Source organism: Phaethon aethereus, assembly GCF_964289735.1.
Source record: "Phaethon aethereus genome assembly, chromosome: 1".
Lineage (NCBI taxonomy): Eukaryota > Metazoa > Chordata > Aves > Phaethontiformes > Phaethontidae > Phaethon > Phaethon aethereus.
In genome coordinates, this window is record NC_138575.1 from 85,445,468 (window position 1) to 85,462,160 (window position 16,693).

Consider the following 16,693-nt stretch of genomic DNA (forward strand, 5'->3'; position numbering starts at 1 on the left):
GCACATACATGGACCATCTTTCCAATGCAACAGAACTGTTGGATGGTTCAACTCTGCCTGCAGCCTGTTGTACATGAAAAAACATACTCCGATGGTATTTTCTATATACAGTTTAGGCTCATCCTCATTTGTACCCAGTTTTGTGCCCTGCTTTTTTGAAAATTTAACTGAAATGCTTGTGCTATTGCATTAGCTATCCCATTCCTTCCTCAGTGCACCCGTGCATGCCCCTTCACAGGGAGAAAGAAGCTGATAGAACATGGAAGAGCAAAGGCTGGATACCCACCCCAGTCTACTCAGAGTACAATGAGATCTAGTAGGGATTCCTTATGATATGCTTAAGGACACTTTATCCTTCAGGGTTTTGAATCAAGTCGCCTTGAGCAGTGCTAGAACCACCATGTATGGCAGTGCCTTTTGTAGTTGTGACCAAGTAAAACTTCATGATCTGTAGTGCACAGAGATTCTGGCACCGTCTAGTGATCCCTTCTGACCTCCAGCTCCATAATGACAGGTCATTATGGAATCCCTCTGCTCAAAGCTCCATCCTCTTTTCATGAGCAATTAGTTAAAATCAGTGTTGGCAAGTTCTTTGTTGTGCTCTGTGTTGCTGGGCTCGGGCTTCACATGGGAGCTTGCCCAGACTGATTCACAGATATACTTTCCTGTGGTTTTTTGATTTCCTTTTGCAGGTTGTTGTGAGTTGGTTTAGCGCTTTGCTAGCAAATACCAACAGCATAGGTATTTTTCATACACATACTCACTCACCAGGGAAGAACAAACACCAAAGAGGTAAGGCCAGTAGTATGTCCTGTGAAACTGCTTGAATATGTGCAAAAGGAGCTTGTTTGAGCTGGAATGATCCTACTCTTCATCTGTTTTCATTTGCCTTTGTGAGTTTCTGTGTTGCAACAAGCAACTTGTGAAATGTCCTGGCAGAGAAATGATGAAAATTCCCCCATCTTCATGTGCTGTGAGGAACACCCAGGATATGGCTTTTTCTGTACAATGGATTAGAGACTGTGAAGGAGGTGTGGAAGCTTCCACCAGTGTGGAAGCTTCCCTAGTGCAGTCTTCTGCGAAGGAGGAAGGCTGTATTTGTGGCCATATTGGTAATGTGGATTCTTGGTGGAGAAGAGAGATACTGTGGTAGAGATAATGATCGCCAAGAGAGAGTCAGTCCTGGAACTGCAGGTAACCACAAAGCCTTCATTTCTGTCCTCCTGTAGAAGAAGGAAGGGGTGGGGGAAAATACAGGGCTGGGATAGATAATGGGCATGGTACAGTGTCTGGCCTCATACCAGAAGAAGGGGCTTAGGACAAGAGCAAAGGATCAGATGAGGGAACTGGGGAGGGTCCGGGCTGGGGGAATGACCGTTTTCCCAGAGCCAGGGGGAACAAAAGTCTGGGCAGACTATGGTCTGCCATCCCCTTCAGTGATTTTTCTGTAAACGATTGGACTAAGAGTGCTACTTTACTGTAATTATCCAGCTAAAACTATCTGCATCAAGCTAAGCACAAGTCACTGCTCCCATCTCTGGTGTCTCTAAGGAGAACCAAATGAGGGCTCTCCCAAGAGCTTCAAAGTGCCCATTCTCCATGTGGAAACAATCTCTATGTGTCTGCCTCTGCAAACACTGAGCTGGACAGTCAGCCCTTTGAGCTAGTGCATAAAAGGGCTTGGGAGATAGAGCCAAAATAAAGGTAGTTGAGAGAAATAAACTCTAAAGAGAAATGAAGAGGAGGGAGGTACAGAAAGAGCATTCAGTGAAAGACAGGGGTAATGGAGGGCAGCAAGGAAGATGTGTTAAGGAGAAAGGATGTATGACAGGACAAAGAAAGGAGGAGTGTGGTTTCAGAAGAGTACAGGCAGGGCTTGTGACAAAAAGTAAACTAAAAGAGCAGCTTCAGGGCAGTCCCCATGTTGCCCTACTCTGTGGATCTGACCCACTGCTAATGATGGGCAGCAGGAACTAGTTACAGCAGGACCTGTTCACAGCACCTGTGAGGTTCCCCAGTCCTTGGAACAAGGGTACCAGCAGGTTGTTGGGGTATGGAGCCACCTGGGTTATCCTGCCCCTGACTCTGGGCTGGGGGATTCCCATTCTCGCCTTGTGTTTTGCAGCCCCAGCAGAAGAGAGAAGCTGCTCCTGGCTGAACCCCTGGGTCTTCCCTGTTTCTGTCCTTGCCATCAAAACTGCCTTTGTAACCATCTGCCTTGGTGAGTTCCAAGATCTCTTAATTCCCCTGGGATGAAGGGAGCAGCTGACTGCCTTTTGTCAGATGGAAAAACAATATCCTAGTCTCTCTCACACTGCTCCTCTCACTTTCTCACCTGCCTGAATAAAGCCAATCCTGGATGAAACCAGTCAGTTTCTCCCCTCCCACCAAGATCTGAGAAGCCTCTTTAGTGTCAGAGAGCATCTGAATAGGTTCCCCAAAGGCTGGCTGTTGGATGTTGGTTCTGTTGACCTGGTCTCTCTCTCAGAGCTCCCTGTGACAATGTTGCAGCCAAGAAGCCAGTGTGATCTCCTTGGAAATACTAGTATGAGGCTGCCCATATTTTAGCAGGATGGGGAAGAATCGATCAAATGCTCTAGCCACATCCCACCCACACTGCCTGGACTGACCAAAAGGGAAATCCTTTGCTTGTACTGTCCCGGTTTATTCATATTGCTCTGTGATGACTCTTCTGTCCATCTTAACTCCCCTGGGTGAGGCCTCAACAGTCAACAGTTCTACCCTTTCTTGGTAGGCGTAAAAGTGGTGCTCTAAAGCTGCAATGCCCAGAAAGATTAAGAGGGAATGTATATTAATATTCACCTTTATTAAGCTATCCCATGGTTTCTTTGACCCTTTTCTGACCCCATCCTCAAAAGATGTCTAAGCTGGTTTTGTCAGCTGTGAAAATGAGTCTCTCACTCAGCAGAGGTGAGAGACGTTCATCTGATGAATGCCTGTTCAAAGGAGGGAGTGACCAGCAATGGGAGAAATGGCCTGCTGTTTCTGATCTCCTTGTTCAATACGTATTTCAGAGCTTGTTAATGTAACAACATCTCTGTCGGGGCTCTAAACCAGAAGGTGGAGGATAGGACAGGTTGCTCATGAATGAGGAGGAAAGGATGACAGCAACACTTTCCTTCTTTTTCCTCTCTCCCCAGTTGTTTTCCTTCATGGAAGCTATGGCCAGTACAAGAGTCTGCTCCAGAACCCTACGGAGTGGCACTGTGTCCCCAACGTATCTGCAGGCAAAAGTAAGTGATGCTAAGAGCCTCATAAGCAACACTAAAAACCTCACCAAAATTTACTTTAGTGTCAGTGAGCCTTTGAGGTTGGGAATGTGTTTGTCAGCCAGAGCTGGTTTGTTTTAAGGAAGGAAGCCGGAGAATCGAGGAAAGAAAATGCTGTATTGCACAATCTTACTTAGGATGCTATGAAAACATGTTCTGACCCAGTGGAAGAGGGTGGGTTGTTCCAGACCTACCTTTGAACACCCTTCCTACTCTTCCCCTCTCACTGGCCCTCACATAAACCCTCAACTGCTAGTTCAGTTCCCTAACCTAGCTGAAAGTGCTTCATCCTTTTGTAAGGGCTGGTTCAACCCAGCTCCCTGTGCTGGCTCACTGCCTGTTTACACAAGCATCATGGTCAGTGCGAGGGACAGAGGTAGGAGTGGTAGTAGGATGTTGTTATGCAGTTTAGAGTAGCTGCAGAGCTGGGCTGCAATCACACAGGAAGTGATGGCAATGGCAAGTACTAGAATTCCTGCAGTGCAAATTCCCAAATTCAATTCAGAGATCTGTTCTCGCTTGTGCACTGCATTTAGAAACAGGTTGCAGTTTGCACAGAGGCTAACCCCTACTCATTGAGTACATCTGAGCTAGCTGTTCAGACTCCCTTTACAGTCCATGATAAAAAGGTGTTTGCAAGTGTAAAATAGGCATGGTCCACCTATTCTTATGGTGGACATGTACGGAAGGCCAGACAAACTGTGTTCTACACATGCTCAATTTGCTGTTCCCTGTAAAAAAAACCTGCCTAGGGTTTTTTTAAACCTTGTCCATGAGGCACAAGCATGTCCATCGAACAGAAGACGACTCTCCCAACCAACACCCTTAAGAATTCAGAAGAAATTGTTCAGCATTGTTTAGTCATGTGGAAAAACTTTAGCTTTCATTGTGGAATTAGGAATGGATGGAAAAGTTTTGCAGAGTACATGATGGTTATAGGCAGTTCCAGTAAAAAATCAGGGTGGGCAGCACACAGACAGAGCGCTCCAAGTTCCTTAGACTACTTGTACTTGATTTTGCATATTTTCTGATGCTCTCTATTGCCACAGTTCCTCTTTCTACAAATGGTGCATAATGGTGCACCTTGAGTGGATCTAATGTATAAGAGCACAGGCAGGTTAACAAAAGTTTTGCTAGCTGTTCCACTCACTGGACTCTGCTCCCTCCATTTGGTGCCAAGAATAGGATGTGAGATTCTGTGCTGTGAAGACAGCTCTTGAAGGGCACAGGGTTATCTGGGTCCACCTTGTAGTATGAATATGATGTGCTTGTTTGCTGTGGGTGGTCTGGAGTGTTGGCTTGACCAGGGTGTTGTCACTGCATGCAACCCCTGGAAGAGCTTTTGACTGGGAAACTCAAGAAAAGAGTCCCTGTGAGGTCTGAGATTCAGAGTAAGCATTTAAGGTAGCACATACAAAGGTGTGTTTGTTGACTTCATTGGATGAACTTTTCAGCCTGATATATTCAATACAGAGATATATTCAGAGTATGATATATACAGCTCATAGATACAGACGTACAGCCTGAAAGCATGTAGCCTCATGTTTTGAGATAATATAGCTATGTTTTTTTAATGTCATGTGACTTTCTGGCTGTAAGGCAGATCTCTAGGAAAACCTGGCTAGTATAAAAAACTGCCTGTGGGGGCAGAAAGGCTGTCAGAGCAGTTTACTGTACATGTCTGTCAGTCTGCATGAATTGAGAGCTAAACACTTGGACAACATTTCTCTGATGGAAGTGTTCACAGAGGAGCACAAGCCAACTCCTTCCCATCTTGCATCCTCAGGAAGGGTAAGGCAGAAACAATGTCTCTCACCAAACAGCAGTTGCATGGACATGGCAGAACAGAGAAAAGGAAAGGCACTTCAGGCAGAGGACTTGTGACAGGAGCCTGTCAGGCTGTTGACAGCTCTACTGTGGAGCTGGAGCATGGAAGAGAGCATTTACTGCTCTCCAGATTAAAAGTGTGGTTTAAACCCCTCCCAACATGGAGCTCACTAAGATGAAGGACAGCACATCTCGTTTTAAAGCACGATTTTTTTTCCCCCCACAGAGGAGAGCTGGATATGCTGCCCGACAGGCTGGAAACGCTTTCAAAAAAGCTGCTATTATCTGTCGGATGATATGATGGGCTGGGCTGAGAGTGAGCAGAACTGCAGTGGGATGGGCTCCCGCCTGGTGGTGATCAACAGCGAAGCAGAGCAGGTACGTGCAGGGCTGAGAGAGGGGCACAGCAGCCAGAGACACGGTGCCAGGCCCTGGAGGGGGCTCAGAGCCCCTCGGTGCGCCTGCGGGGGAGGGGGCCTGTCGTTTCTGCATCCCTTCAGCACCGGCTCCCCTCTGCCAGCAGCCCCAGCCCACAGGGACTCCTGCCGCCTCCCTCTGTGCAGTCCTGTGCCTCATGGAAGTTGTGCTTTTTCCAGGAGTTCCTCTTCAACTTGGCAAAAGGAGTATTTACTAACGCCTATGAAACAAAATACTACATAGGCTTAACTTACGAAAATGGGCAATGGCAGTGGGTGGATCAGACTCCATATAAGAAGGCAGCCACGTGAGTATCCTGGGGGAGTGAGGAAGGTCCTGTAATTCACATCCTCAGTTCAAGTGACCAATACACTGTATAAGGCAGGTGTGTGTCAGAGAGGGGTCTCTGTCCCTAACTGCACTGTAAGTCAGAAAACTTCACTGGTTTTCTAGTCAAAAACATGACTAGTCTTTGCCTTGCCAAAGCTCCTGATCTCTGTTACAGTAATCGTCCCCTTTCTCTTCAACAACTGTTTGAAGTGACTTCACTCCCACTGTCATACACGCCACTGCTTTCCCAATAGAGGAACTCTCTTTTACAGGTTCTGGAAACCTGGGGAACCCAATTTACTCTTTGTAGAAAAATGTGCTGCGATTCACGTCAAGGGAAACACAGACTCCAGTACTTACAGTAACTGGAATAACATCCTTTGCTTCACAAGTTGCTATCGAATATGTGAACAGGCAGTCAAATTGGTCTGAGGAAGGAAACTCCACTTTGGATGAAGGACCTGAAGGAGTATCCTTGAGAAAGGACAGCTCATGAAAGAGTTGATGAAAGGCTGGTCTGAACCCACACAAACACTTTATCTTGCAATGTAGGATGAGCAAGCCTGACACAGAAACCGAGCTCTGAAAGACCTCTCAGCCTACGCCCCTTCATCTCTTTCCAAGCTGAAGATTAGTCCTGGATGAAATTGCTCAGGTTGATGTCAAGGACCTACTGTGCCCCTTTGCACTCTCCTTCATAGATGGGTGCACTGATCCTCCAGTACTTTCCTTGACTCCTTGTCCACTCAATATCTCAATGATGTGGAAAAGGCCCTCTCTCTTTTTCATGAAAGGATACTGGTCCTACGAGTCACTGGAGCAGAATTTGAAATAAGAGCATTCAGTGGAGTGTGCTTGGCCCACACCTGAAAGGAACAATTATTCATGGATTATCTTTAACGTTTCCTTCTTCCTTCAGCATAGTCTGTGTTGATAAGTTAAAAAAACATATCAATAAATGTTAATTCTGCTCTTTGCCTGAGGCTGTCTTCTCAGTGACAAGTCCCAGCCCCTCGCCAACCCAGCCTCTCTGCATGGTGGATTTAACTTTTCAGTATGTTTGGCACCTACAGGTGAGAATATTACTGTGAGTGCACTGCACTGGCCAGGAACAAGAACAATCTAGTGTTCACTTGCAGAGCGTCTCAAAATATGTGAGAAAGGCTGTGAACCTTTTTGGAGAATGAGGTGTGAAGGAAGCAAGAGAGCAGGCTGTGTAGTAGTCAGGGCCAACAACTGTTTGCCCAGGATGTAGCAGAAAGGAGATAGATTTTGGAGGTCCTGCTGAGACATGTGGCAGGATTAAACATGGCAATGAAGGGGAGAGAAAGCAATCAAATATCACATGAAGGATAAAAGCCAAAGTCTCCCCAGGAGGGATTTCTAATGTGAGAAAAGGGTGGACCAAAAGCTTGGCTGTTGCAAGGTCTTGATCTCCTATTTTCTAGAGTTGCCAGGATCTTTTCACAATGGAGAAAACTTTCTTGTCCTGTACAAGACAGCAAACAAAAATATTGCAATGGACTTCTCTTTTTTGTTTCCCCCAACTCAGCAGCAGGGTTTTGAGGAAGAAAACTACAGCAGCAGGGTTTTGAGGAAGAAAATGGGACAGAAAAGACGCACAGAGAGTGACCAATGTTTTACAGGAAGTTTTAGAAGCAGATGCAGTTCTGACTGCTGGGAAGTGGTATGGGACAGAGCAAAACTTGCACAAGAAAACTAGTTTGCAAGAAAATGTAACTTGCTAGAAACAGTCTCCATGCCCCAAATTTGGAATGCAAAGTTTTTCTTGAGGTGTCCTGACAAAAGAGGGATCTTGGGAGACAATACTGGGTTTGCCTGCAGAAGTGCTGAAAGGAAGTTCCTGATCCCACCTCCTTGCAAACACACACACATATACATGCATACACAAGTACAAACACATTCTTTTACATTAGTTGTACAATACAGCAAATGAAGGTAGGCAGAATTGGTCCCTGTCCCTGCTTTGTGCAGCCACTGTTGAAGGGTAAGTGGTAAAACTCTCAGCAAGAATTTCAGGCATATCTCTGAGTAAAGCCAATGTCCTTGACTAGTCCACTCCAGCAGCAGCATTCAGGGTTTAGGTAGGGATGGACTCTGTACACAGTAGGTGTTTACACACATGTAGACTAATGCAAAAGACTTCCTCTTTGATATGGATTTATCTGAAAGAAGTACCTTTCTCCAACATACTAGAAACAGGCATTATGTGCCAAGTCTGTCTTGTTTATTGTATTGCCTAGCAATACACCTTTTTCTCCTGCATATTGCTTCTTTCTGCAGAAGAAAGCACAGCCAGTTCTCTCCACACCCTCAGTCCTACTCTGCAAATCTCTTTGACATTTCCCAGTGGGAATATTGTTGTGAGGGAGGTGGTCATGTCCCCTGATGTTTTTGTCTGACCTGCTCAGACAGCAGCCTGGGTAGAAAGGGAGGTTGCTTTTCTTTCTGCTGCTGGCAAGCACTATATCCATTGATGATCAGCAAGAGATGGAAAAAAAATGCCAGGCATCACTGGGGAGAGAGAGAGAAGCAAGAGTGGACGAGAAACACTACTGCATTCTGTTTTCAGAAAATGTGATTAAAATATGTATCCTGTGTGAGTTGGTGCAGAAGACGACATTGATTGTGTCCATGGATGGCATTAAGCAGGAGAAGGCAAGACTGGTGCAAATACTGTCACCTGGCTTGAAGGATCACATGGAAGAGGAGTGGTGGTGCAGGGTCTATTGCAGTAACAGTGTATTCACCCTCTTAAAAAATTCTGTATTGCCTTGGAAAGCACTGGCACATGCTGGCTTACCTTCCTTCTTCCTGTTCTGACAGCTGATTCTTCTTTATAGGATACATCTGACTGTCTCTAATAAACAATGATCCTTGACAAGCCAAGTGAAGAAATAAAGTTAAATGTATGTGTTTTTCACTGTCTTTCTTTTTAAGGACTTTTCTATAAAAATGCCCTCTGAGGGTCTCCGATACTTTTTATACAATGCAGGGATTTCTCTCCTTTTTTCTCTCTTTTACCTCACCTCAAATTCTTCTCTGTTCCCTTACAACATTTATTCCTCTACTTTTTCATGTTTCTTTGCACTCCTGCTGTCTCTCATACTGTTTCCCCCTTTATTCCTTTTTTTTTTTCTTTTTAACTTGGTTTCCTTTTCTTGCCTGACCACAGATGAGGACCATACAATGTTATTTTGGGAAATAAAGGACAGAACTGGCATTTAAAGGAGTTCTGACACTGCAAACACGTCTGTTCTGGCTTTTACAAGTTTATAAGAAAAGAGGAAAGAGGAGATTATTGAATATATGAAACACTTTTTTATTTCATATGCAGACAGTCCACATACCAGAGCAAGGTTTTTCACCTTCTGTTTTTGTGCTGACACAATACGTTGCTCTCTCTTAGCTGCTTAATTAGAAATCATTTCTCTTGCCATGCTTTTGGACAACCTCCCGGTTTCCTGCAAAGGCCTTAGCTGATTATGAGGTCCAGTAATCCAGCACCATCTCTTGCTCACAGCAAGTCACCAGATGCTCTTTCTCAGTGTCACTGTGATTTACGTTCACCTGAGGGTAATGGACACATGCTGGGGGACAATGAGTGGTGGGAAGGCTGTCGTGGTTAGAGTGATGATTTGTGTGATGTGAGACTCTAAAGTCTCACATTGTAAGGGTCTCCCACACAGCAGAGACTTTTCTACCTTTTTGTCACCTCAGGGCTTGATCTCTGCCATACCTCTACACACCCTGGTCCTCCACACTGCCCATGTTGTCCCACACTGACTGGTTCAGAATGAGACAGCTTCTCTCCAGGAAAGGCAATGCTGTGGGCAATTATAAGGCTCAAAGAAAAATACAAGAGATAGATACAACTAAATTTTATTTCCAACCTGACATGAAATGGTTGGGTCCTTCCAGCTCTTCCAACAAGGACTAGGAGTCTCTGGAGAGAAGAGGAGTATATTTCTTGGCTGGAAAAGGGAAAGGGTCTACAGGGCAAGAGTCCCTGTAGAGCACTGTCAGAGCTATGTGAGGTGCCCAGAGCTAGAGCAGCAGGTCAATGGCTCAATGTCCAAATGGACACTGGTGACGAGTGGTGTCCCTCAGGTGTCTGTATTAGGACCAGTACGCTTTAATATCTTCATCAATGACACAGACAGTAGGATTGAGTACACCCTCAGCAAGTTTGCAGATAACACCAAGCCGAGTGGTGCAGTTGACACACCTGAAGGATGGCATGCCAACCAGAGGACCCTGGACAAGCTTGAGAATTGGGCCTGTGTGAACCTCTCCATCATTTACCAGTAGTCCTGGTTAACAGGGCAAGTCCCAGATGACTGGAGGCTTGCCAATGTGACATCCATATACAAGAAGGGCCAGAAGGAGGAGCCCAGCCCCTGATCTCCTTCTATGACCAAGTGACCTGCCTAGTGGATGAGGGAAAGGCTGTGGATGTTGTCTACCTGGACTTTAGGAAAGCCTTTGACAGTGTCTCGCACAGCATTCTCCTGGAGAAACTGGCGGCTTGTGGCTTAGACAGGTTTACTCTTTGCTGGGTAAAGAACTGGCTGGATGGCTGAGCCCAGAGAGTTGTGGTGAATGGCTTTAAATCCGACTGGCGGCCGGTCACAAATGGTGTTCTGCAGGGCTCGGTTCTGGGGCCGATCTTGTTCAATATCTTTATTGATGACCTGGATGAGGGGATCAAGTGCTCCCTTAGTAAGTTTGCAGACGACGCCAAGTTGGGTGGGAGTGTTGATCTGCTGGAGGGTAGGAGGGCTCTGCAGAGGGATCTGGACAGGCTGAGGTGAACTGTATGAGGTTTAATAAGGCCAAGTGCCGGGTCCTGCACTTGGGTCACACAACCCCATGCAATGCTACAGGCTTGGGGAGGAGTGGCTGGAAAACTGCCCAGCAGAAAAGGACCTGGGGGTGCTGGTTGACAGCCGGCTGAATATGAGCCAGCAGTGTGCCCAGGTGGCCAAGAAGACCAACAGTGTCCTGGCCTGTATCAGAAATAGTGTGGCCAGCAGGAGTAGGGAAGTGATTGTGCCCCTGTATTGAGCACTGGTGAGGCCGCACCTCTAATCCTGTGTTCAGTTTTGGGCCCCTCACTACAAGAAGGATGCTGAGGTGCTGGAGCGTGTCCAAAGAAGGGCAATGAAGCTAGTGAGGGGTCTGGAGCACAAGTCTTATAAGGAGTGGCTGAGGGAACTGGGGTTGTTCAGTCTGGAGAAGAGGAGGCTGAGGGGAGACCTTATAGCTCTCTACAACTACCTGAAAGGGGGTTGTGGTGAGGTGGGTGTTGGTCTCTTCTCCCAAGCAACTAGCGATAGGACAAGAGGAAATGGCCTCAAGTTGCACCAGGGAAGGTTTAGACTGGGTATTAGGAAAAATTTCTTTACTCAGAGAGTGGTCAAACATTGGAACAGGCTGTCCAGGGAGGTAGTGGAGTCACGATCACTGTAAGCATTCAAAAAACATGTAGACGTGGTACTTCAGGATATGGTTTAGTGGGGTTGGTGGTGTTGGGTTGATGGCTGGACTTGATGATCTTGAAGGTCTTTTCCAACCTTAAAGATTCTGTGATTCTGTGAACCTCATGAAGTTCAACAAGGCGAAGTGCAGGGTCCTGTACGTGGGTCGGGGTAACCCCTGGTATCAGTACAGGCTGGAGGATGAAGGAATTGAGAGTAGCCCTGCCGAGAAGGACTTGGGGGTACTGGTGGATGAAAAGCTAGACATGAGCTGGCAATGTGCTCTTGCAGCGCAGGAGACCAACAGTATCCTGGGCCACATCAAAAGAAACATGGCCAGCAGGTCGAGGGAGGTGATTCTGGCCCTCTACTCCGCTCTGGTGAGATCCCACCTGGAGTCTTGCATCCAGCCCTGGAGCCCTCAGCAAAGGAGAGACATGGACCTGTTGGTGCAGGTCCGGAGGAGGGCCACCAAAATGATCAGAGGGATGGAACACCTCTGCTCTGAGGACAGGCTGAGAGAGTTGAGGTTGTTCGGCATGGAGAAGAGATGGCTCAGGGAAGACCTTATTGCAGCCTTCCAGTACTTAGAAGGGACTTCTAAGAAAGATGGGGACAAACTTTTTAGCAGGGTCTGTTGCAACAGGACAAGGGTTAATGGTTTTAAACTAAAAGATGGTTGATTTAGACTAGATATAAGGAAGAAAATTTTCACAATGATGGTGGTGAAACACTGGAACAGGTTGGCCAGAGAGGTGGTAGATGCCCTGTCCCTGGAAACGTTCAAGGTCGAGTTGGATGGAGGTCTGAGCAACCTGATCTAGTTGAAGATGTCCCTGCTTATTGCAGGGGGGTTGGACTGGATGACCTTTAAAGGTCCCTTCCAACCCAAACTATTCTATGATTCTATAAAAACTTGTTAAAACATAAAATTAATTCCTCAGTAGAGGCAGGGCTTGAGCAGAGTGGGTTGACTGTGGGACAGAGGGCAGAGGCATCCCAGAAAAAGAGGGTCCAACTCAGGAGCAAGGTAGGAGGTGCAGGATCCCACCAGAATTGCTGAGCTCTGTAGTTACCTTCTCAGCACCTGTACAGATTGGGCGGGAGCCTATAACATTGTAGTTTTTGTTCCCATTGCTGGGACATTATATCAGACACTACGCAGGAGTAACTGACTTGAAGACCGCTCCAGGCTATTTGACAGCAGATCCTGCCTCAGCCTGTGTGTGGAGGACAAGCACAGGGCAAACACTAATGATTTCTATGGAATATCCCAGAGTCACTGGAACCACACAGGTTCATTGTCTCCCTATTTCTAAGGATTTGCCATCTTGTGTTTAGGCCTTTGCCAAGACTGGGGTAAAACATGCGTTATGAAAATATCTTCCTAATATGTTTAGCATCTCTAGCTACATTAACAAGCTGATTATTGTGGATCTAGCCACTCGTGGAATCTGTGCCTGGAGAACACCAGCAGTATCTCAGTGTAATCAGACTCACCCTTGTCACTATTTCTCCACTTCCTGACTTGAAATGCAGTCTGTTGCTTTTCTTTTTCCCTATGTCCTTCCTCTTAGCTGACTACCCCTCTGTTTTTAAGAACAATGATTTTGAGTGGGGACATGTGGGAGCAAGTTAGCCACCTGACTAACATTAACAAAAGGCAATCTACATTATTCCTGGTGAGCAACTTTTGCCACAGTCCTTCATTCTAGGGAACTGTAGCAAAGTTTTGTGCTCTTTGCAGCTTTGATGTCCGTCCAGAAGATGTGGAAAAAAACAAGGAGAGGAAAAACAAAAGGGAAGAAAATCTTTTTTTGTTAACTTCTGTAGTTAGCCCAGTGTCCTTTGGCTATGTTACTTGCAAAAGTGCCACAGGTCACTTCCCTCAGGAGGACCCTTGTGCAGTTCATCTTGCCTTCTTTCCATGCTGGTGGTTGCAGCCATTCTACTGCGTGACACTGTTCACCCTGTCAAAGGGGGACAGGAAACTGAGGGTAGTGCAGGATAGGTTGGGCTGAGCACGGTGTGGGACAGATTAATGCTGTTCTTTCCCCCTGCCTGAAGAGTGGCTGATGTGGAGGCCATATAGTGTGGCTGCACCCCAGAGCCAAAATATTATGAGTAATTTTCAAAATTGTAAGATTGTTTTGCAGTTATAAAAAGCAAGAAGTAATGGCTTCCTGTTTCCAGAGCCCTGCAGGTTTTGCTCCTGGAGTGCTGAGGTTTCTGGCCATCCCTCCACAGCTACTGAACTCACCAAAGAGTTATTAAAGCAAATGAAAGCAGTGGATGAAAACTGTCCAACTAACAAACACTACCACACTGTTAATGGGAGCGTATCTCCTCTGCTCTGGGTAGTTCCAAACAACAGTTACTAATGACTTTTATACACATGGGAACAAGCATCTGTGCTTTCTGCACAAACATTCAAGTACCATACAACAAAACAAACATAAATCCATGAGAGAGTCTCTGCCTATGCCAAAACAGTGCTTTGTACCGCAATTGCAACCCCATTCTACCCAAATGTCTACTCATGTCTGTGAACCAGACTAGCAGTTCGGGCAGTTCTGGCAGGAAGAAAGCAGAGGGACACAGCATATACTGTTTCAACAAGGCAGCCTGTGCAGTTCTAGCTCTCCTGCAGCTGACACGTAGCAAGGCGACCACAAAGCTGCTGTTGCCATTTATTTTTCTTCTGGAAAAGCCATATGGGCAGGAGAATATCCCATATTTCCACTAGGCATGTGGGTTGAGTGGTGATAGGACGCTGCTGGCTCCATGCAGGTGCAACACTGCTGGCATGTTGTAAGGCACAGGGGAGCTAGATTTTCAGGCATCCTAGTGGTGTCCCAGGATGGCTGCATTAATGCCCATCTAACAAAAAGTAGTACAGAGCTGAGGTGCTAACCTGCTGCTGTGGTTCCCTTTTGGATCTCCTAGACAGACTCAAGGTAAGTGGGAAGTTTTCTTGAAAGTGGTCTTTGAGTGAGAAGGGGTTGGATCCTCACTCTGTTAGGGCCACCTCTGCTCCAGTGGACAATTCTCTGCTCCAGGGAACTGACGCCCCCATCTGCCAACCTGATACATCATCTAGGCAGGTTTGCTGTTTGCCTGGGGCTTGCATTCATGATGTTGTGGAAAGATTGTCAACATTTGTCCAGCCCTCAGACTATTACTCACTGCTGCTCTTGTGGGCAACAATGATACTGCTGGGGAAGATCTGGACCATATCAAGCAGGACTATATGGCTTGGGGGCAAGGGTCAAGGGCATGGGAGCCCAAGTGATGTTCTCCTTGGTCCTGCCAGTGAGGGGGAAGGTCCTAAGGAAGAGTGTATGGATTCTGTGGGTTAACAACTAGTTGTGCCGCTGGTGTTAGTGTTTCACACCAAGAAGTGCTGTTCTGTTATGATCGCAGTAAGAAAGGCACTCAGACTCTGTAAAGGACCCGTTAAAATGCTGGTTATCAGAGATAACACTGTAAAGAAAGGTTGGATAATACAGATAATCTTATACCACTTCAGATGCTGGGAACCCTGCGTTGTGCAGCACTGAATGGGCCTCTGATCAGGTCACAGGACGCCAAGCAGATCCCATTTTTGCAAGGGTTACTCCATTTTGCTCCTCTGACCTGTTATAGTATTTTATTAAAATCCTAGTCATCATTTCTTCTGTCCAGCAAAAGGATGGTCGCATGGGTACTTCTTGCTGCAGCCTTAGATAAAAGCAAGTACACACAGTTGGTGTAATTGCTGGAACCGAGTGGGAGCTGCCTGCAGGCTCCTGTTATAATCAGCCAGGTAAGTTTATCAATGGACAAGAGATACAGGCAGCACAACACTGCCTGAAGGCCACACTGTACACACATCACAGAGCAGCACAGACCTGCACCTACTCAGGTGAACTGTTGTGTGGATCACTAACTCCTCAATGGTCTTCAGGTCAGGATCACTACGATTGGTGACAGGGTTTTGGTTTCTATGACCATAGGACCCTCTTTGAGGCTTGACAGCTGCTTGGAAGAGATGGCAACCACCTGACTAGGTGGGGCAAAAAAATCTTTGCCAACAGGCTGGCCAAGCTGTTAAGAAGAGGGTAGTGATCAGTAGGTCCAGAGGGTGGTGATCAGTCATGCAAAGCCTAGTTGCAGGCCAGTAAGTAGCAAGGTACTCCAGGGGGTCTAAACTAGATCCAGTCCCATTTAAGAACCTCATTAATGACCTGGATTATGGGGCAGAGTGTATCCTCAGCAAATTTGCTGATGACACAAAACTGGGCAGAGTCACTCCTCCTTCCTCCTCCAGAGGGTCATGCTGCCTTCCAGAGGGACCTTGACAGGCTGGTGGAATGGACTGACAGGAACCTTGTGACGTTAAACAAGGGGAAGAGCAAAGTCCTGTGCCTGGGGAGGAACAACCACATGCAACAGTACAAGCTGGGGGCCACCCAACTGGCAAGTAGCTTTGCAGAAAAGGACCTGGGGTCCTAGTGGACACTAACTTGAACATGAGTCAACAATGTGCTCTTGCTGCAAAGCAGGATAATGGTATCTGGGCTGCATTAGGAGGAGTGTTGCCAGCAGGTCAGGGGAGGTGATACTTCCCCTCTACTCAGCACTGGTGAGGCCACACCCGGAATATTGTGTTCTGTTCTGGGCTCCCCAGTACAAGAGAGACATAGACATAGTGGGGAGTGTCAACAAAGGGCCACAAAGATGATGAAGGGAAATATATCTCCCTGGAGATACATAAAAACCATCTGGACATGGTCCTGGGCAACTGGCTTTTTAGGTGGCCCTGCTTGAGCAGGTGGTTGGACCAGATGACCTCCAGGGATCTCTTCCAACCTCAACCATTCTGTGATTCTGTGATTCTGTGAAGAGCTTTAAACTAGGATTTACAGAGGAGGGAGAGGATGACCACCAATCGTGTTAGATTAGGAAGTGGTTTTTCAAGCAAAGGTTTCAGGGTGATGTAAACAGAAATAATGAACATAATCATAATCAACCAAAGAAGGCCAAAGCGGCATCCCCACAAGCACATGCACGTAAATACAGAAGTGCCCATGAGATATTAACAGAGAAAACTTTCATATCCTTTGTGGGAAACCAGCGTGCTGGGGTGCTTCTCTGCTGTGCCAGTACACCAATGCATGCAGCATAGGGAACAACCAGGAGGAATTAGAAGTTACAAGGTTACAGTCTCATGGGGGTCACAGAGGCCTGGTGGGATAGATCACATGACTAAAATGCTGAAATGAGCAGCTACAGGCTCTTCAGGAAGAACAAGCTGGCAAGGCAAGAGAAGAGCAACTTTACGGGGAG

At 46.6% G+C, this 16,693-nt stretch overlaps 1 protein-coding gene across 1 annotated transcript; it reads left to right on the forward strand.

Moving 5' to 3' along the window:
- Positions 1-1,115: 1,115 nt before the first annotated feature.
- On the forward strand, positions 1,116-6,296 carry LOC309407400 (C-type lectin domain family 4 member E-like; the record flags this gene model as incomplete). The annotated part of the gene is made up of 6 exons (XM_082002919.1): positions 1,116-1,194; positions 2,126-2,221; positions 3,162-3,254; positions 5,344-5,495; positions 5,714-5,841; positions 6,137-6,296. 6 exons carry the CDS (start codon positions 1,116-1,118, stop codon positions 6,294-6,296), a joined length of 708 nt encoding a protein of 235 aa, XP_081859045.1.
- Positions 6,297-16,693: the final 10,397 nt, after the last annotated feature.